Genomic DNA, 22123 nt, shown 5'->3' with positions numbered 1-22123 from the left:
AGCGCCTGGCAGCATTTTTGGCAATATCAAATATATGATCATTCCATAAAAGGTGATCTGTGATACACATACCGAATACTGACAGTTGATTAGTTTCCTGTATGCAAGTGTCACTTATAGATAGTGGCTTCGGGCGTGTGTTTCTCTTTAACGACAGGAGACAGCATTGAGTTTTCGAAGCATTCAATTTTACACGGTTTCTGACTCCCCATTGGACAATGCTGCCAAGAACCGAATTTACTGAGCTTACCATACGCTGCCGTTTAAGTTCCACATCCCAAGGACCTGGCTTTGAATCTAGAAACGAGTATGAGAAGCTTAGGGTACTTACGCGAAACAGTTTAATGGATTAGAAGTATATATATATATAAATAAGATCATTTATGAATATAAGGAAGAGAGTCGGAGACAAAACGGAGCCCTTGGGAACACCAGCATTTATTATATGAATTTGAGACTTGGAACCATCCAATACAACTTGTATTGAACGGTTAGAAAGGTAATTTCTAATCAAACGAAGAAGAGATTCATCAATACCAAAAGCACTTTCTGCAAAACGATGAGATCACCAGTGGACATATTGCTACGAAACCATACTGTCGGTCATTAAGAAGCTTCCGTTCTTCGAGATATTTCTTGAGCTAATAATTAAATCAGTTTTCATGTCCTTGGAAAGAAGGGACGTGAGTGCTATTGGACGATAATTAGAGGGAGAGGAGGATTCTATTTTCTCTATTTTAGCTATTTTCCACCCGCTCGGAAAAAGGCCTGTAGGGTAGGAAAGATGGAAAAGTTTACGCAGTGGTTTTTCCAGCGATGAAGAACACCTCTTCAGAACAATTGGGGAGATACTATCGGGGCCAGCGGATTTGTGTATGTCAAGGTCTTTCAGTACTCTTGCAACTGCCCTAGTGCGAAAGAAGATTCGTCCCATAGAATCATTTACGCTCTCAAGAACAGGTGGACTCATGACACTTTCCGGTAGCGTCGAATTAACAACAAACTGTGCTGCAAGCAAATTGGCTTTATCAATCGAGCTTACATAGGGAGTGTCATTGTGGACGAGCGTTGGAACCGAGGATGACGTGGTGTTTCGTACGTTTTTTACAAATGATTAGAAATTTTTACTACCTTTAGGACTTTGTAGTATTTTTTGCCTTAATTTCTGATCATGCAAAAATTTGGTTCATCGTATATGTCCATTGCAGGTCTTTCTTGTTTGAACTTATTCCGGTTTTCCTCAGTCGGGTTGGCTTTATTACAAGGGAAACTTACATCTATGAACCTAATAACCTGATGTTGCGTACCAACTTCAGCCACAATATCATTTGTGCTCTAACACAAACTTTAACTTCATGTGGTTAAAATTCACGGTAAATAAGCACATCATCCATGCATGTTTTTTATATCGAAGTCCAAATCTGGACAGAAATTTAACTTTTAACGAATTTGATGCTTTGTCTGACTCCATTCAAAGAATTGTTGCCCATTATCCTCACACTGAAATCGTCATTGCGGGCGATTTCAATGCACACAATTCTTCTTGGCTTCGTTATTCTGGCCAGTCAACACCGGAAGTAAGGAATGTTGAGGTCTTTGCTGAGTTAAATCAATTAACTCAGCTTGTCGATGAGCCAACTCATATCCCTGGCGTTGCAAGTCAATTCGCCAAAACCCTAGACTTGTTTCTTACCTCAGACCCTAATAAATACACAATCAGTGTATTACCGCCCTGTTAAAGAAAAAACTCCTATGAGAACCTTTTGGAAATATGAGGAAGCCAACTGGGACGGTCTCAATGAATTTGTAGAATCCTGAGAGAAAGTTAAAATGAAACGAGATGTGTTGGCTTTAACTTTCAAGTCAGAACTGATTTTTATTTATTTTATAAACAAACTTTATTGTATAAATAGTGTTTCAAAAATAAATAAAAATCGCTGTTTTTGGGATATCTTCTGGTTCCACAGGGATTTGATGGTATGCACGAGTCAGATATATGACGCTGAAAACTTTCTTGGCCTTCAGATGATGAGCAAAATCCCCAATAGGAGGTATGGGATAGCGATCTGAGATGGTGTTAGCGTTGAGTCTTCTGTAGTCGCCACATGGTCTCCAGTCACCAATTTTCTTCTTGGCCATATGACGAGGTCTCGCCCAGCTACTCTTTGAAGGCCGACAGATTCCTTGGCTGAGCATATATTCTAAAGTTGATGCCATCATTTCCTACAAAAAGCCATCAACAGTGCAAGAGCTACGAACATTTTTGGGCATGCTTAACTTCTATAGACGTTTTATTCCCAAAGCTGCACAGATCCAAGCTCCTCTCCATGCATACCCTTGGGTCAATAAGAAGAATGACAAGACTGTTATCCATTGGACACCCGAACTGGAGAACGCATTTAAAGCTTGTAAGGAAGGTCTTGCCAATTCAAAACTACTCGCACATACAGATAATGATGCTCCTTTGTCAATCATGGTAGATGCATCCAGTACTGCTGCAGGCGCAGTAGTCCAACAGTTTGTCTCCAATGATTGGCAACCTCTTGGATTTTTCTCAAAGAAGTTTTCACCTTCACAAACCAAATACAGTGCCTATGATCGTGAGCTTTTAAGTGCTTATATGGCAATCAAGCATTTTCAACACATGATTGAAGGAAGACAGTTTGTGCTGTACACAGACCACAAACCGCTTATTTTCGCTTTTCAACAAAAACCTGAGAAATCAAGCCCACGTCAACGAGGTTATTAGGATCAGAGATGTAAGTTTCCGTTGTTATAAAGCCAACCCGACTGGGGAAAACCGGAATAAGTTTAAACAAGCTAGAAAGACCTGTAATGGACATATTCGACGAACCAAATTTTTGCATGATCAGAAATTAAGGCAAGAAATACTACAATGTCCAAAAGGTAGTAAAAATTTCTGGTCATTTGTGAAAAACGTACGAAACACCACGTCATCCTCGGTTCCAACGCTCGTCCACAATGACACTCCCTATGTACGTTCGATTGATAAAACCAATTTGCTTGCAGCACATTTTGCTGTTAATTCGACGCTACCGGATAGTGTCATGAGTCCTCCTGCTCTTGAGAGCGTAAATGATTCTATGGAACGAATCTTCTTTCGCACTCGTGCAGTCGAAAGAGTACTGAAAGACCTTGACATAGACAAATCCGCTGGCGTGGATAGTATTTCCCCTATTGTTCTGAAGAGGTGTTCTTCAACGCTGGCAAAACCACTGCGTAAGCTTTTCCATCTGTCCTATTCTACAGGTCTCTTCCAGAGTGGATGGAAAACTGCACTTGTCCTGCCTGTCCCTAAAAAAGGCGAATCCTCCTCTCCCTCAAACTATCGTCTAATTGCACTTACGTCCCTTCTTTCTAAGGTCATGTAAACGCTGATTAATTTTCAGCTTAAGAAATATCTTGAAGAACGGAAGCTTCTTAATGACCGACAGTATGGCTTTCGTAGCAATAGGTCTACTGGTGATCTCATGGTCTATCTCACCGAACAGTGGAACAAATCTTTACATCGTTTTGGAGAAAGTAAGATTATTGCACTTGATATTTCAAAAGCATTTGATAGAGTTTGGCACCAAGCTCTCCTATCAAAAAATGCGTGCTTTGGTATTGATGAATCTCTTCTTCGTTGGATTAGAAATTACCTTTCTAACCGTTCAATACAAGTTGTATTGGATGGTTTTAAGTCTCAAATTCATATAATAAATGCTGGTGTTCCCCAGGGCTCCGTTTTGTCTCCGACTCTCTTCCTTATATTCATAAATGATCGTATGTCTGCCATTTCTAATCCATTAAACTATTTCGCTGACGACAGTACCCTCAGCGTCTCATACTCGTTTCTAGATTCGCAGCCTTGTCCTTCGGATGTGGAACTTCAACGGCACCGTATGATAAGCTCATTAAATTCTGATCTTGACAGCATTGTCCAATGGGGAGTCAGAAACCGTGTAGAATTGAATGCTTTGAAAACTCAATGCTGTTTCCTGTCGTTGAAGAGAAACACACCCCCGAAGCCACTATCTATGAGTGACACTTGCATACAGGAAACTAATCAACTGTCAGTATTCGGTATGTGTATCACAGATCACCTTTTATGGAATGATTATATATTTGATATTGCCAAAAATGCTGCCAGGCGCTTAGGATTTCCCCGACGTAGCAAGAAATTTTTCACCCATTCTGATCCGGCTGTAATTTACAAAGCCTTCATCCGTCCAAAGCTTGAATATAATTCGCATATCTGGACAAGTGCCCCTGAGACAAGTTTTAATCTCTTGAATAGAATACAAAAAGGGCTTAAAAATAATAGGCAATAGAACTATAATCGAAACATTTACATCGCTAGAAAACCGCCGTAATGTTTCATGCCTTTCGTTGTTTTATCGATATTTTTACAAACAATGTTCTGTCCAACTAGCCAGTTGCATTCTCACCCCTTAAACGATTCTCCCGTAATACCCGCACTTCCAGGAATGCTCATCAGATTATTTCTTAAATCACACATCGAGAATGTGGAATGCTTTAGCCAACTCTGTTCTTCCCTCCCATTTTAATGTTCAGAACTTTAAGGCCAATGTGCATCGGTATCTCCTTTTAAATCCTTCCCTTAATAACCCCTTGAGTGCCTGTAAATTATTGAACTTGAAGTTAATCGTTAACACAAGCGAAAACGTTTGTTCTTTTTTTCCTCAAAGAATGCCACCGAGAGTTCCCTAACTTAATACAAAGGACTTTATGAAAAAGTTTGCAATAATAATTAAGTCTTTATTTTCCAATAGTTTTCAGCTCTTTCATTTAACATTGTTTTCAGCACTTTATTTACATAGGTTTCCTTGAGCGCAAGCGATAAGTTGGTTTTTTGGAACGGCGACGACTTCTACCAAGTGCTCTGCGACGCGATAGTCTTCGACTAGGTCTACTTTGCGGCCTATCATGGCATGGTTCTTCAGGCTAAATTTTAAAATTGTTATCAATAATTAAAACTCTGTATGTGAATGTATTTGTTTAATGATGCACAAATGAATGGACATATGTACATACCTCAGAATCATAATCGATATTTCTTTTTAAAGGAATATTTTTTACTAGACGCCTTCTAGTTGAAGATGGTAAAAATCCTTCATCACTTGAAGAGCTAATAATTTTTTTCAAAATCTTAGGTTTGAATGTTGAGCTTGTACCGGTCGACATTGCATTTAGTTTAACAATTAATTTAGATTAGCGGACCCAATAATTTGTTCGTCCTAGTTTAGCATCTACGAAAATTTAGTTTCTGAATTTTTGGAAGAAAAGGCTACTACTACTACTATGAAAACAATTTTTTTGATTTTTGTATACCCAAGGAAAATATTCACATAAGTTTTGAAAATCTTGGGATGGGTATGGAAGATAGGGTCAGAGTCAGAGTACTGCTAAAAAATAAGATAACCTGACAATAAATTCTCATAATCGCTTGGAATGGTTTAAGGGAGTCATGTGATATCTCGCAGCAAATGGAAACAACAATCATTGATTAATTAAGTTCAACCTTTTGCAATATCAACCCAAGCAACAAATCCGAAATTAGTTTCATCGTTTATAATACTCTCATTGCAATTCAATTCCAGGGTCCGATATTTCATCAGAGGGTCTTATAAGTCCTAACGCATGACACCTTTTTTGGAGATGTTTTTTGATGGTCTTCAATCCGATTTTTTTGTAGCAGCGATGACTTTTACTAAGTGCTCTTCCACGCGATTTCTTTGCCTAGATCTGGTTCTTTGGACGGTCTACATTTCCGATGTACTTTTATTTTATGAACTGGGACGAGAACAAACACCATTAACCGTAGGAAATTTTTTTAAAAAGTTCGCGTCAATGATCTGACTGCCTTGAAAAAGGTGCACTCTTTTTAGGAGAGTCATTACATTTTAATAGTTTCCATTTAGCTGCAAAATCTATAAAATTAAAAATATAGGCAAACAGTTTCTCGAGGAACCTCAAATTGCCAGCAACTTATTTACCTCGAGTTCGCTCTCTCAAAAAATAGTATTGTATTGTGATAAACTTTGAGTTAGTTAGTGGGCAGCAGAACTTAAATGAAGTATGTAAAATGTCACTACTGGACTTAGATATTTTTGTTTGTCTGTTCTCACTGCAATCAGATAAGCATTACACAGGAACCACGTTTGATCAACAGAAGGCACGGCCACCCAGTTTAGAGAAAAAATAAAATAAATGTTCTTACTTTTCATATTCTGGTCCCATGATTTTTGAAGGAAGTCCATATCAACAGAGATTTAAAATATACAATAAAGTCTAGTTTACTCTGAGGTCCAAAGCTTATTTTTTCATTGGCAGGAAGTCTAATCATCGGCACGGGTGTTAAACACGTCTGTCATGCAAAAAGGTTCAAGGACGACAAACAGAAACATAGAAGTGATAACGAGAACCGTTAGGCGTTACCAAATAAAGTAACAAAAGACTAGAAACTTGTGCGATTTCCCTTTTTGATTTCAGTTGAGCACTCACTTTAATGATTCGCGAATATATAAAGTGAGCGACGTCATTGATGGTCCCTCCCTGCACTCTTAGCTAAACAAAAATAATGGCTTCTTTCGTGAATGTTGGAATTGATTTTTTATTTCTTGTATATTAATTAATGCGTAGATGTTTTACATCCAAAATATAATTTATTAGTTCACTCGTCGTGACTGTGCTTAGTAAATTACTTTGCACGGGCAGCAAGTGCACTCAAATCGGCAATGCACTTGTTAAGGGTTTCCTTCTCTGATTGGGGTGTGATGGACTTGAGGACGTTCTTGACAACCCAGTCAACCATGTGTTTCTGATTGATACGTCTTTCAACGTGACGGCATTGAACTTGGTAGTCCAACCGACGCTTGACCTAAATTTAAATTAAGATACAAAATTTACAATACGCATTTGCTATAAGTCAAAAAATGCAAAAAACTTACTTGTGTGTAGACATTCATGGCACGTTCCCTGAATGCGGCTTCCAATTGAAGAGCAACGTTCTCTTTTTTGGCATCAATGAGCATCAGAGCACCTTCGGCGCGCCATTGTTCCTTCTTCTCGTCTTCGATAGCGTCAGCGAGGACCTTCAATTCGTTGACACGACCGTCATTCCATTCGGCTTCGATCCTCTACACAAAATAATTCATAACACTAATAAATCCCCCACAAAAAAAGATATCAATAAAAACATCTTACGTCGATTTCCTTGTCGCAGTACTTGGCAGCTGCTGGACCAATTTTCTTAACAGCAATAATGCACATGATACCCAATGACAAACCACCGTAGTATTCATGCTCCATGACAAGGATTTCCTTGGAGCACAAGTAGGTGAGCAGACCTACACCGAATGTGTATGGACCGGTGACACCAGTTTTGTTGTAGAAGAATTGGAACCATTCTTCTGGAATAAATCCCAAACGGACTTTGCCAGGGTGTTCTGGACGTACTGGCCTCTTGAACTGCTCTGAAGCTCCAGTTGCAGCGGCCCTGGAAGCAATGAGAGCAGCTGGTCTTTGGACTGTAAAATATTAATAAGAAAAACTTAATATGGTTCCTCTACACACGTTTTCCAGTTGGAGAAAAATTGTCAGTGATTACATAAACCATGGCTGAATATATATTTTTTTTTCTTTGTAAAATATCTTTCTATTCTTGTTAGTTATTGTTTTCAATTGCTTATTGCTTAATAGTATAAATATTTAATTATTTACCTGAGAGTAATGCGGCCCTCGAAATCATTTTAAATAATTTTTATTTTTGGAAAAAAACTCGACGTCCGTAAAACTTCCCTTTTTTGCTCTGCTCAAAGACACGGTGTTGTGTATTCACAATCGACCAATTATAACGAAGAAATTATGGGAAATTGTGAATTGACCCGACGAAACTTAATTGACAGAAGGGTTTTGTTCGAAAATATTGATCGGAAAAGGTATGTTTCTGTAGAAAAATATCTTAAGGTCTGGATTACATTGAGATAATTAAATGTATGCAACAACAACATGCGACACTTTGGCATGAACCCCCAACGAAATAGTTACGAAAATTTGAAATAAATACATTTATAAACTCTTCAAAAACATAAATCTTATACAAATTTTGAAAGTTTCGCCGAGTGGTTGATATGAACATATAGAAGCAAATTTTACGTAAGAAATATTATTTAAATGATTGTCCACAATTGAAATTAAAAAGAGCATACTTTACAATTCACCTATTTTTAAGTTACTGAATTACTGTATTGTTGAAACTAAGAATCATAAATAACAATAATAATTGTCTAAAATCATTTTTTTAGATACTCATGGTAATTACTTGCCACGTACCCTTAATTACAAAAAAACATTGAAGAACTGTCAAAATTGCGTGAACTTTGTAAATTAAATTAAAATAGAAATAAATGTTCCCTCGTTCTTAAATTGAGATAATTATTCGGACCTATTGAGGTAACCGTCCACAGGTTTTTCTCAAAACCCACCTCTGTCTATCAACTCCTACTCTCACCTCCCCGCGGTGAACATCGGGTGCCTAGTACCTCAACTGGAGATTGGGTTCCAACCCCAGTGGAAAGTTGTTGGGGGCAGCAAACGAGAGAGGGGGGGAGAGGTGTTTCCACTAAGGCACCTCTCCTTATCCAGGCGGCAGCGGACGAATTCTCGAGATAGAATCAACGGTGGCGTCTACAGTTCCAGTAAGGTCGAACTACTTAGTGAACACCTTATAGGGCTTCTTCGACATATTCGGAGCCCAGGCCTATAAGGAGCGGTTCATCCGGCTCCCCTTCCTTGGAGTTATACTAAGGATCTGGCCCTCCAGGTTGGGGGTTGTGCCGTCGGGGTGACTTCCTGGCCACGTAAAAACATCATAGTTTCGAAGCAACAACAAGCCTCGGATACGGACGGATTCACTGTTGACAACCCACGCAAACGAAATAAGGACAACGAACTTCGGATATGTACGTGGAATGTTAGGTCCCTTAACAGACCACGTGCAGCCGAACAATTAGCGGAAGCCCTAAACTGCTGCAAGGCAGATATTACAGCCATCCAAGAAGTGCGATGGGATGGACCGGGTAAACGCAAACTAAAAGACTGCGATATCTACTACGGCGACTGCTACCGAGAACAAAGACAGCGTCTATTTGGGTGTGGATTTGTTGTTGGAACTAGGCTCAGGCAAAAAGTCTTGAGTTTCAACAGTGTGAGCGAGCGCATCACGACAATCCGCATCAAGGCTAAATTCGCCAACATAAGCCTAATATGCGCGCATGCCCCAACAGAGGAGAAAGATGAAGACACCAAAGATATGTTCTTCGAGCTCTTGGACAAGACATATGAGCAGTGCCCTGGCTATGACATTAAAATTGTCTTAGGAGATTTTAATGCTAAGCTAGGAAGAGAAGACATCTTTGGTGGCATAATCGGGAGATACAGCCTGCACGACACCACCTCCGACAACGGATTCAGGCTGGTCGATTTCGCTGCGGGGCGAGACGTTCTGGTAGCTAGTACGCAGTTCACGCATCTTAATATCCACAAGGGGACATGGAAATCTCCTGATCAATCAACCGTCAACCAGATTGACCACATTGCGATCGACGCACGACACTTCTCCAGTATCCAGGATATCCGAACATTCCGAGAGGCCAACATTGACTCGGACCACTACCTCGTTGTAGCCAAGGTACGGCTACGGATATCCCGATCCAAGCCAAAACAAGGAGGTACTGTGAGAAGATTCGACGTTAGACGGCTACAATCGCAAGAGACTGCCATGTCCTTTTCCGATCGAGTCTCTAGTAACCTCCTAAGGAGTCCTATGCTTCCTGCATTAAGCATTGAAAACCAGTGGCAACATTGCCTTGCAGCCATCAGAGATGCCGCCTCTGAAGTGCTAGGTTTCACACGGCCACCACAGCGAAACCCCTGGTTTGACGACGAATGCCGGCAAGCGCACGCAGCGAAACAAGAGGCATACAAAACGGCGCTGCACAAAAGGACTAGAGCTGCTCGCGAGCTCTACGAGCAGAAGAGGAGAGAGGAACACCGGCTTCTTAGACGAAAAAAAAGAGAGCATGAGAAGCGCGCGATCGAGGAGATAGAGGGATGTCACAACAGGAATGAGGTTCGTAAGTTTTACCAAAAGGTAAAAAAAACCTCCCAAGGGTACCAGCCACGAACCGAAGCCTGTAAAGACGATCAAGGGAACATCGTAGTAGAACCACAGTCGATGCTGAGAATATGGAAAGATCACTTCTCCAAATTATATAACGGCGATGACGAACCGAACTCCGCTGTAAGGGAGATAGAACCACTCAACCTCGGCGACGCAGATCAACAATTCCGCCTACCCGACCTTGACGAAGTGAAGATAGCTATATCTAAACTTAAGTCAAACAAAGCTGCTGGAGCTGACGGCATCACCGCCGAACTATTCAAAGCAGCAGGCGATGACTTGGTAGGGAGCATGCACCAACTCATCTGCAAAATTTGGTCGGAAGAAAGCATGCCCGATGAGTGGAATCTCAGCATAGTGTGCCCGATACATAAGAAAGGAGACCCTCTAAACTGCGCCAACTACAGAGGCATCAGTCTCCTTAACATTGCGTATAAGATCCTCTCTGCCGTATTATGTGAACGTCTGAAGCCATTCGTCAACAACCTGATTGGTCCTTATCAGTGTGGCTTCAGACCAGGAAAGTCCACTATCGACCAAATATTCACACTACGGCAGATCTTGGAAAAAACCCAGGAGCTTCAAATCGATACCCACCATCTCTTTATCGATTTTAAAGCCGCGTATGACAGCATCTATAGGGAAGAGCTCTACCGAGCAATGTCTAGTTTTGGCATCCCTGTCAAACTTATCCGTTTGTGCAGAATGACGATGGAGAATGCACGCTGCTCTATCAAGGTCGGAAAAGATCTTACCGATGCATTTGATGTCAAAAAAGGTTTTAGACAAGGCGATGCACTGTCATGCGACTTCTTCAACATCGTTCTGGAAAGAATTGTGCAAAACTCAACCGTAAACACTAGAGGCACAATCTTCCAAAGATCCATCCAATTACTCGGATACGCAGATGATATTGACATAATTGGAAGATCAAAGCGTGATGTCAGTGGAGCGTTTTTGAGCATTGCGAAGGAAGCGAAGAAGATGGGTTTAGTGGTCAATGAGGGCAAGACCAAGTATATGCTGTCATCAAAAAAGGACACTGAACGACGACGTCTTGGACAAAACGTCACCATGGACAGCTATAACTTTGAGGTAGTTAATGACTTTGTCTACCTAGGCACCGCTATTAATGCAGACAACGACACCAGCGCTGAAATCAAACGAAGAATAACTCTTGCAAATCGCTGCTTCTTTGGATTTAGAAGGCAATTGAGAAGTAAAGTCCTCTCTCGAGCATGTAAAATCACCATCTATAAGACACTCATCATCCCGGTTCTCATTTATGGCGCTGAGGCCTGGACCCTGTCAAAGAAAGATGAGAGCGTCTTAGGATGCTTCGAGAGAAAAATTCTTCGGGCGATTTTTGGTCCCGTACGCATAGATGGAGAATGGAGGAGAAGATATAACGACGAGCTGTACGGGCTGTACAGCGACACTGACCTAGTTAGCAGAATCAAAGTCCAACGGCTTAGATGGCTAGGTCATGTAGAGCGGATGGACATCAACGCTCCAGCCCGGAAGGTCTTCGAATCCAATCCCGAGGGACGGCGCAGTAGAGGAAGACCGCGACTCAGGTGGCGCACCCAGGTGGGAGAGGACCTCAACCAACTTGGCGTGCGAAACTGGAGACAGCTAGCTAGGGACCGAGCTGGCTGGAGACGCTTGTTGGTTGAGGCCCAGGTCCGCCCCGGACTGTAGCGCCACCTTAAGTAAGTAAGTATTGAGGTAACCATCGGAGCGGAATTTTTGGGGACGTTTTGCTTCGAGATAGTTTTCCAATGAGCTGATCGGAACTTCTCTCCTACAAAATTCAACTCATGCCATTTAAATGCGATGCTTTGCGATGTAATGGTTTTATTTTTGACAGTTACAAACAAAATTTCACCGAAGTCCTCCAACAGGGAAAACAAGTCCTAGTGAAAATTGTACATGAAATTAGATCGACAAAATATTTTACCTTAAGTGTTGACCCAACCTTTCTTAAGCTAGCATCACACTACCAGTGAATTCACTGACCACTGACAGGCAGTGACGTCACAAAAACTGACGTGGTTTTAACGCCAGTGAAGCAATTGCTTGTCAGTCGTCAGTTGAGCAAAAAAGGTTATCACACTTACTGACAGGCCCGTGCCGGTGTGTCCCAAAACTCACTGGCACCTGATGCTAGTCAGTGAATTTTTTTCCAAGTCGATCAGTGAACTGACGCTTTAAAAACTGACTATCACACTACACTGACACATGATTCACTGGCATATAACACTGGCAAGTGGCGTCAGTGAAATTTACATGAAATTGGGTCAGTGAGCAGTTTTGCTATCACACTATACTGGCAGCACTGAATATCAACAGCCAGTGGCTGTCAGTTTCTTGTTTTTGTTTATATTATGTTGTCAGTCATTGTGTGGACGCATAACACTGTGACTGCGTAAAAATGTTGGAAGAAGAATTGTTTGAGATGACAGAAACTGCAACGATGGTTTATTTGGCGGGTTGTGTGTTGGAAAGCATCAGCGACGATGATGACGACAGGAGAAAGCGTCGACCGCGTAGAGTTTGGCAGAAGAAATGGTTGAAGCGCAGGGAAAAGGAAGGGTTTTGTGCCAAGCTGCTCATGGAATTACGGGAAGAAGAGCCGGAACTATATCGGAATGTAATGCGCATGTCGAGCGAAAAGTTCGATTATTTGCTCAATTTAGTAAAGCCACATATTGCAAAAGCCGATCCAAATTCCGGCAAGTAATTCAGCGGAAGCACGACTCGCACTCACTCTGCGTTACTTGACCACTCTGCGTTACTTGACCAACGGCGAGAGTTTTAATTCCCTGAGACTGTTTTTCCGCATAGCCCAACCAACTATTTCTGCCATTATAGTCCATTAGAAGTCCTCGATGCCATTTACAAGATTCTTGTGGGTGATTTTTTAAGGTTTGTTTCAATAATGATTTGTCAATAATTTGGCGACTGGCGATACAAATTGATGAATAATAACTTTCCTAGTCGTTTAAATAGAAGCCTTTTCCAAAAAATGAAGTCGAGTGGGAGGCGGTGGCAAAGCAGTTCTGGGACAAATGGCAATTTTCTCATTGTATTGGTGCTGTGGACGGAAAGCATGTGGTTATAAACGCACCACCTAACGCTGAAAGTCTTTATTACAACTATTTACAGAGGTACGTCCGGTGCATTCATCAAAAGATAGGCTCAAAATGCTTATTATTTTTTTATTTGATCCAAAGTTCCAAAGCGGTGGTCGCTTTTCCACATGCTCTATTAGACACGTCTCCTGATATCCACTTATGGTTCATAGCCCTCTCACTGTTAGCCCGCTTCTTGGCTTTAATAGATGCTTCGGAATCAGCCACGTTATTGCCTTCACTCATTTTATATAAATAAAACCTCCTGCAGAAAGCATGCAAATGTCAAAAAAACCTGCCAGTTCACTGACAGGATTTCAACACTGACAGCACATGAAATTACATGGGTTGTCAGTGATGGGACACTGTCAGTGTACTGACGCTCTTGTCAAAAAAGTTTGCCAGTTGTCCCATGTGTCAGTGACTACTTATCACACTTGCCATTTTTCGTGTCAGTTACTGACGCAATTTCGGCTTGTCAGTGAACACGTCAGTGCACTGACATACTTCACTGACGTCCCAAAACTGGCTATCACACTACGCGCAACCACACTGACGACTTTGTGACGTAATTTTTACGTCACAGCCTGTCAGTTGTCAGTGAATTCACTGGTAGTGTGATGCTAGCTTTATATCGACAATCTTGACATTTCTGGAAAATCTTGATATTTTAAAAGAGGTTTGCAATGGAAAAAGCTATGAAAATGCGTCTTATATGTTAGGAAAATATTCTGGTTTGCAAGCAAGATTAAAGGAGAAGTGCGAATTTGCTAGCTTTGTACCTTGTGCAGCGCATTCTCTTAACTTAGTAGGCCTTCATGTGGCTGGTTGTGTGCAGGAGGCAACAAGATTTTTCAAGTGGTTCAACAAATATACAACTTTTTTCTGCTTCTACCAATCGCTGGAATAAATTGAATGAATGTTAAGGTTCACAAAGAGTTCCTAAAATCCTTTCCGAAACAAGATGGTTTGCACTAGCTGATGCAGTTAACGCGCTCCATTATGGTTATAAGCAAATTACTGAAGCCTGGACAAGTATCTCTAGAGATCCAGAGCAAGCTCCAGACACAAACAGCGAAGCGATAAGCCTGTCTAAAAAAATGTAAAAAATGGAGCTGCTCATTTAAACAGAAATTTTGGGCACAATATTAGAAAGAATTCCTAAAACCAACAAGAGCCTTCAAAAAGAAACGATTGAAATTGATGCCAAATGCTTTGTTCACTATTATTATTATTATTAGTTATTGAACTATACATAAATGTACAAAACAATACTTAAAAGCTAAAAGCAACCAGGGCTTCTAGTTGTAATGATTAAGTTAGTGTTTTTGAAGGTTATGATGTTTTAAATTTGCCAGCTGCCAGGGGGCGGTCGGAGTAAGAGTAATAGGCCGGACTTACTCCAACCACTCCGCAAGGGTTTATAATAAATAAGTGTTAAATATTCTGATAAAGATTTAAAGGTTTTAAAATTTTGAAAATATTTTGTATGTTTTGTTCGGAAGGAACCAAAAGGAGATTTTTTAGGTTATAGTTAAAAAGTTTTTTAAAATTTTCCTTGATTTTCGGGCAGTCTGTAGTTAAATGGTTGATGGTCAGATGGGTATTGAGTTGGAAGAGGTGGCAAATGGGTGGTGAGAAGATGATTGTGGGTGAACTGGGTGTGTCCAATCCTCCGCCTGATGCATTTGTTCATTGTTCACTGCGTTCTTTCATAAATGATCTTAGAGAGAAATTTGATAAATTTGAAGCGCGTGCCAAAATTCAGAATCCGGTTGCTAATTATAAAGTCTTAATGGAACGAAAAATAGTAATATTTTTAATATGGGGAAATTAACTTGAATAGAATTATAATAAAAAATATAAAACATCAGAAATGAACCAAAAACCAATACAAATTGTCAAAAATCAACTAAACGGTGATTTTTTAAGAGCTTGAGAACTTTAAAAAAAAAAACGCATAAAATTTGCAAAATCTCATCAATTCTTTATTTGAAACGTTAGATTGGTCCATGACATTTACTTTTTGAAGATAATTTCATTAAAATGTTGACCGCGGCTGCGTCTTAGGTGGTCCATTGGGAAAGTCCAATTTTGGGTAACTTTTTCGAGCATTTCGGCCGGAATAGCCCGAATTTCTTCGGAAATGTTGTCTTCCAAAGCTGGAATAGTTGCTGGCTTATTTGTGTAGACTTTAGACTTGACGTAGCCCCACAAAAAATAGTCTAAAGGCGTCAAATCGTATGATCTTGGTGGCCAACTTACCGGTCCATTCCTTGAGATGAATTGTTCTCCGAAGTTTTCCCTCAAAATGGCCATAGAATCGCGAGCTGTGTGGCATGAAGCGCCATCTTGTTGAAACAACATGTCAACCAAGTTCAGTTCTTCCATTTTTGGCAACAAAAAGTTTGTTAGCATTGAACGATAGCGATCGCCATTCACCGTAACGTTGCGTCCAACAGCATCTTTGAAAAAATACGGTCCAATGATTCCACCAGCGTACAAACCACACCAAACAGTGCATTTTTCGGGATGCATGGGCAGTTCTTGAACGGCTTCTGGTTGCTCTTCACTCCAAATGCGGCAATTTTGCTTATTTACGTAGCCATTCAACCAGAAATGAGCCTCATCGCTGAACAAAATTTGTCGATAAAAAAGCAGATTTTCACATTTCGAACCGAACACTTATTTTGATAATAAAATTCAATGATTTGCAAGCGTTGCTCGTTAGTAAGTCTATTCATGATGAAATGTCAAAGCATACTGAACATCTTTCTCTTTGACACCATGTCTGAAATCCCGCGTGATCTGTCAAATACTAATGCATGAAAATCCTAACCCTTTATAAAGAAAAATGTTCAACTTTAAGAGGTAAATTTAGAACAAATATAAAAGCATACAAAAAATATCTGTTTTATGTTTGTTTTTTATTTCTTTTTAAAATGTTTAAATATTAAAAAAAAAAATTAATTTCAAAATGATTTTTTAACTTAAAGAATTACAAAAATATATTATCCCTACTTTTATTGGCCCCCAAATCCTATGGGGCCCAGGGCCCTCAAAAGTCTAAAGACGCCCCTGGCATGAACTCGCTCATATATCCAAAAAAAGCTGTTCACAACTATCCTAATTTCTCAAAAAAAATTAATTTTTTTAAACTCTTTTTTTAAATATTTTTGGTAAATTTTTGAGTTTTGGACTGATTATTAGACGTCTTGCATTTCAATTTTGTTAAAAAATGATGACCCATTTTCAATTGTCTAAAGACATTTTTCTTTAAATTGAAAATAAAAACAATGACATTTTTGGTCATTAAAAATGATTCAAACAGCATAAGAGCTTTTTTAGAAAAAATATTTTAGTTGTTGAGAAAACTTAAAACAAAATAACGGGTCTACGGGAAATACCCTTCTGGAGCCAAACTAGGAAAAACAAATTTAAAAAAGAAGGACAAACGTCAGAAACATGCAAGGAATAGCTTGTACGTGATTTACTTCTTTGTATATATAATTGAATAGTACTATCATGAAGAAGAAACGCTCGACCTGACATCTTCTTACGACTTCCTAAACAATTCGTTCCACATGTTTTGCATGTGGAATGTATTGGGGTGGGAGTAAAAATGAGCGAGAATTCCAAATAAAATAATAAATTTCCAGATTATTATAAAAAAAACAGAAGATAGAGAAGAATGTATACAAATTCAGCGAAAGTTCAAGGGAGTCAATGAAAATAAATTTTTGTTATAATTTATTATTTATATTTTGTATAATTTGTTATTTTGATTTTTTGATTGGTTGATTGGCAATGAAATCATTTAAAAAAAACACACAGGACAAAAAATAGAAGAAAAATTAGAATACAAACATTTTGTGGTTGCCAATTAGAAAAATTAAGGTTTTCCCTATTTTTTTCTAATCATTTTCAATTGAGACAAATATTTTTCAACCATGCTAATAATAGTGCGAACATTTTTAACTTAACATAGGAAGTTATTGTAATTTGTCAAATTCAAAATTTTGACATTTCTCGACGTTCAAGTTCCCTAGAGTCGAAATAAAAGATTTTTAGAGAGTTGTCTGTGCGTGTACGTATATGCATACGTTCGTGCATCCGTAAGTTTGGGAACTTTTTTCGTCATCCATTGCTCAAGAATCAGTGGAGATATCGACTTCAAATAAATATTGTTATACCGACAGATAATAATGCAGAAAGATGCAAAAAGGGCTCTCAAGAAAATTGCATGGGTGGTTTTTTGACATAGTAACTTGAAAAAAGGGTAAATATTTTGACTAACCCTAAATATCTCACGACGATACCAAAGAAATATATTTTTTGAAAAATTCCAATTAACGTTTTTTTATAAATCAAAAAAACTGAAAAACAAAATATTGTTCGCCTAGAAAATTGTACGAACAAAAAATGATTTTATCTCCAAAACAATTTTATGTAACAAAAAATAATGTTTTTGACATCTGGTAAAATTATGAGAAAAATTTAATTGACAGTTTTTGTACAAAATATAAAAAAAACAATACTGATACTTGGTAAAAATGTACTTTTAACTGAAATACAATTTCAAAAATTAAAAACATGGGCTTTAAATTAGTTTTATCTCACAGAAAATATTATTTGCCACATTTACCTAATTTTTATTAAAATCCAACAGTTAAGTAGTTAATCGGAATGGGAAGTTATCAGTGCGGGTTGCGTCCAAGCCGCTACATTGAAAATATACTCATGTTAAAATAACAGCTTTAATGGTCACTTATTTAAAAACTCTTTTTCGTTAATTTGATGTTAGCACCGTAGAAATAAATCAATAGTAATTGAGGTGAAGATTAAAATTGACAAAGATTTTGTGGGAAATAAAAAAATTATTTAATTTTGATTTGAAATTTGATGTGTATTTCTTCAATGTTAAGGTTTTTTATCTTTATTCCTTAATTAAATTCCTTAAAATTAGAATGTCATTTTTGTAACTTGATTACTTAAATAATTAATTACACCTGACAAGCCAAAACCATTTGCCCTTTTTCCTAAGAACGCAAAAAGCAAGAAGAAGATAGTGTAGTAATCTTTAGCCATTTGTCCGTTCTTTGAAGCAACCAAAGTGAGGGTGAGGAAAATAGTAGTTTCCTAAACTGATTTTGTTACCTTTTAGGTTTAATACATTAACTTAACAAAATTATTTCCAAGAAACTTCCCTACATTTTTATCTACGCAACAACTTGCCAACCTAAGGACATACTATCGTACTTATTCATATACCTTTTTCAACTCCAAAAGGATAAATATAGAAAAATATGTTTTAAAATAGGTAAACATGCATAAATTCTCATTTTTTCCAATTTTAACACAGTTGTTTCGCACTGCAAAGTATTAAAGAAAAAAGTCTGAAACTACTATTAGAAGGTCAACGTAAACGGTCAACGCGTTGACTCTTTGACGTAAAAAAGACGTCATTTGTAGATCTACAATTAAAACTACATAATAGTTATGTAATATGCTTACACTGAACCAATTTTAACATTCTTAAAAAATAAAAATATCGTTAGCTTAAATAAATATTATTTTGTCTAATCGTGTGATATTCAACATCTTAAGCATTGACGCTGTGAACGGTGCGTGCGTTGACACAGAATATTTATATGTTTTTATGACGTCATAGACTCAACGCGTTGGCCCTTTAAGTTGATTGTTTTATTCTAGCTTGAGTCATGACTTAACTCCAAATACGAAACGACTTAAGTCCTTACAATTCAGCTTCATACACACCAACCTCCTTAATACATAATTTTCTGCTACCTACCCACCCACTACCCACATTTCAATACAAACAAAAAAAAACAAATTTAAAAAATACCTACATCGAATGTATTTGCTATGGAAAAATTCAAAATATGGCAACGTAGCATTGTATCAAAACTGAAATTTGAAAACGTTGCTTTTAAATTTTCAGATTTCACAAAAATACAAAATCTAAAATCAAATGAATACAATTTTCTGCTAACAAATCTAAAACACATACAACTAAATGTATTGTATATGCATACCTTCTATACATTGATAAGTATGAATAAAACAAATCTCAGGTAACGTTGGCAACGACTGATTTTTGTTTACATTTGAGTAATTTATTTTATTTATTTATTTCAATATTTTTATACTTCCAGTCGCTCTTAGATTCCACACTTAATTTTCGTACAGGCAGCGCCCCCATGGTCCGCCTTTCGTACCAAAATTTTGTGCTTCATGATAGTACTATACAAATTAATATACAAAGTTTACTTCTATTTCATTTTTTATTTATTCCTTTTCCTTTTGCACTGCATCACAATCAATTTATTTTAACTTAGTTTGGCTTATTTAGTAATTTAAATACATGAATTTCTATTATTATTCAGTTCTAGCTAACTATGCTACATATAGACGGGGTATCAATTGAGTACACATCTACCGAACAGCTTAAACGTTACCGTGAACCAAACATGAAAAAATTTGTTGTTTTGGTTCCAGTTCGGAATATAAAACTGAACAGATCTTCAATATCTGTGGATTTTGATGTGTCTAGCCTTGCATCGACTTGAATAAACTTTTTTCAATAAAATGTACAGAATCTTAAACAATATCAATTCAAAAGTACAATTATTTCCCTGGACACAAGGTAGAGCCCATTTAATAAAGTAATCATTAAGTAATTGCCACCATTGCCACTTGTTTTTTATTGCAAATAAATTTTGTGTCGAAATTACTAACCTTTACGAACCGGGTATAAACTGCGAAATGCATAAAATGTTGCATGCACTTTGAACTAAAAACAAAAACATTTATTTACTTGCAGAAAATCTTAGAATCACGCATCAAAAAGCATTGTGCTCTTCTTTAATACAAAATAATTATCACCATCAAAATAAACTCAAATCGGATTCCATTTCCAATTGCAATTCGCAAATAAAATTAAATTTTCCAAAATCAAAATCCCTTGCAACACACCGCCGACACCATTCTTCTCTGCGAAACATCACAAAACCAAAACCAATCAGATTCAAAGTTCGCGAAAATATTCCACCAGCAACACTTCCAGTTGCATTTGTTCCGTTAGAGAGTAGTGGTCGTTCTCGTTGCCTCGCTGTCGCTTTTCTGCTGTCACACACGGGTGTCAAAAAAATCCTCAATTCATTTCATCATATTTTTAGCCAGAATTTTTCGTCGGCTTCGAGTGTAAATTCGTCAAAAAATCAGCTAAATCCAATCGCACCGAATCAAGAACTTGATTGTCCGGAAAATATGTCGTCGAAGAAAGTGTTTGAACGTCTCCCAAAATCGGTTTTGCCGTCTCATTATGACTTGGAATTGAAACCGAATCTGGAGGCATTCACCTTCGAAGGCAATACAACTGTAAAAGTTAAGGTAAATAAAAAAACAAAAAAAAAATATCACTTATACGACACAGAGGTAATAGAATTCTAAATATATAAACCAAATTTCGCCACGTACATACCTAGCTGATAAAATTTTTGATAAATCTACATAAGTTGTGTATGGGAGAATGGGGAAGGAGAGCAGAGGTGCTGTGTACCTACTACTTGTATCTGTATGTACGTCGCACTGGCGCTGGAGCGGAGGTTTAGTCTTTGGTCTGTCATTCGGGAGCGGGAATGCGAATGGCAGACGAAGGAATTTGGTTGGCTGAGGGCGAGGGGCTGGCTTCTGGTTGCTCTTGCTAGTTGCTGGTTGCTGGCACTGGAAACTGCTGCTGCGAAATAAATGTGGCAAATGGCAATGGCAACAAAATACAAAACGAAAGAACAAAACTTTCGCTTTCACTTCTTCGTTACTCCGTTATATTTTTTTATTTTTTCTTTTGTTTTTTTCTTGCAATTTATTAACTCTTTGGGCACTTTTGGTCGTTTTTGTTTGTTGTTTTTTTTTCTAAATTCTGTTTCGGTTTCGGCTTCGGCCTTTTGGGCTTGTCTTAGCCTTTTCTTTCTTCTCCTTCACCATTGCCTTCCTTTTGCCAACCTGACCTGATTCCGACAACGATAACGACAACGGCTGCGACTACGGTAACTTGAACGTCAGTGTTCAATGATCGACAAAAGCTGGTATTGTGTTATTTTAAAAAGTAAAGACGGCGGGCGCTGCAGGAGCAGAGTTATTATTATTGTTGTTACTTGCAGCTTGCAGGTGGTAAATTTGAAGCAGTGGGCTGCTAGCTGCTATTGACTGCTAACCTGTAGGAAGTATGAGTGCAAAAGTGCAGCCTTTCACCGAACAAAACAACTAGCTGGTTGTAAGAATGTTGTTGCGTTGTTATTTACTGTTGGTTTGGTTAACTGAGTTTTGTTTTTGAATATCGCAAGCAGGTGATACCTTTGTGTCAACAACTGCTTGTCTTTTATGCAAAAAAGAGCTATTTAGACGACAAAGCTAACCGAATTGAAAGCTTGGAAGTGTGAAATGTAGGTAGAAGCCAGAGAATTAGAAAAAAATTACACAATGTTTAATATGCGGCACTTATATTTTTGTAAAAACCTTAAAGTTGATAAAAACTTAACTTTCTTAAAAAAAATAATCAAAACAATATTTTATTAAGACAAAAACCTACAATACAAGTAAAGGGTTATAGCATGTAGGGCCGGGAAGCTCCAGTAGCCGGCTAAAATAACAAGGAACTTATACGTGGAATCACACTTTTTTTTCTGAAGTCTTAACGGTTATTTAAAGTTTTGAAAACAATGTGCACAATACGCTTTTTGTTATCCGAGTTAAAAAATCT

General features: G+C 38.2%; 2 protein-coding genes and 1 long non-coding RNA gene across 3 annotated transcripts in view; 1 reads left to right on the top strand and 2 right to left on the bottom strand.

Moving 5' to 3' along the window:
* Window positions 1-4761: 4761 nt before the first annotated feature.
* Window positions 4762-5382, bottom strand: LOC129948194 (uncharacterized). Its single transcript, XR_008781842.1, has 2 exons — window positions 5059-5382; window positions 4762-4968 (listed from the first exon to the last, which is right to left on the bottom strand). It is a non-coding gene; the product is annotated as an uncharacterized LOC129948194 (long non-coding RNA).
* Window positions 5383-6609: 1227 nt separating this feature from the next.
* LOC129945379 (ATP synthase subunit b, mitochondrial) lies at window positions 6610-7908 on the bottom strand. Its single transcript, XM_056055099.1, has 4 exons — window positions 7747-7908; window positions 7231-7553; window positions 6975-7163; window positions 6610-6904 (listed from the first exon to the last, which is right to left on the bottom strand). Exons 1-4 carry the CDS (start codon window positions 7772-7774, stop codon window positions 6725-6727), a joined length of 720 nt encoding a protein of 239 aa, XP_055911074.1. The 5' UTR covers window positions 7775-7908; the 3' UTR covers window positions 6610-6724.
* Window positions 7909-19890: 11982 nt separating this feature from the next.
* LOC129944556 (puromycin-sensitive aminopeptidase) overlaps window positions 19891-22123 on the top strand; it is a 28735-nt gene continuing 26502 nt past the window's right edge. The window contains exons 1-2 of the mRNA XM_056054077.1: window positions 19891-20008; window positions 20186-20754. Coding sequence (XP_055910052.1) covers window positions 19951-20008; window positions 20186-20754 — 627 coding nt within the window. The 5' untranslated portion in view covers window positions 19891-19950. The remainder of the gene's footprint in view (window positions 20009-20185; window positions 20755-22123) is intronic.

This window comes from Eupeodes corollae, chromosome 2, assembly GCF_945859685.1.
Source record: "Eupeodes corollae chromosome 2, idEupCoro1.1, whole genome shotgun sequence".
In the NCBI taxonomy this organism is placed as follows: domain Eukaryota; kingdom Metazoa; phylum Arthropoda; class Insecta; order Diptera; family Syrphidae; genus Eupeodes; species Eupeodes corollae.
Note: the sequence above shows the minus strand (reverse complement) of the source record. Positions and strands in the feature narration are given on the sequence as shown.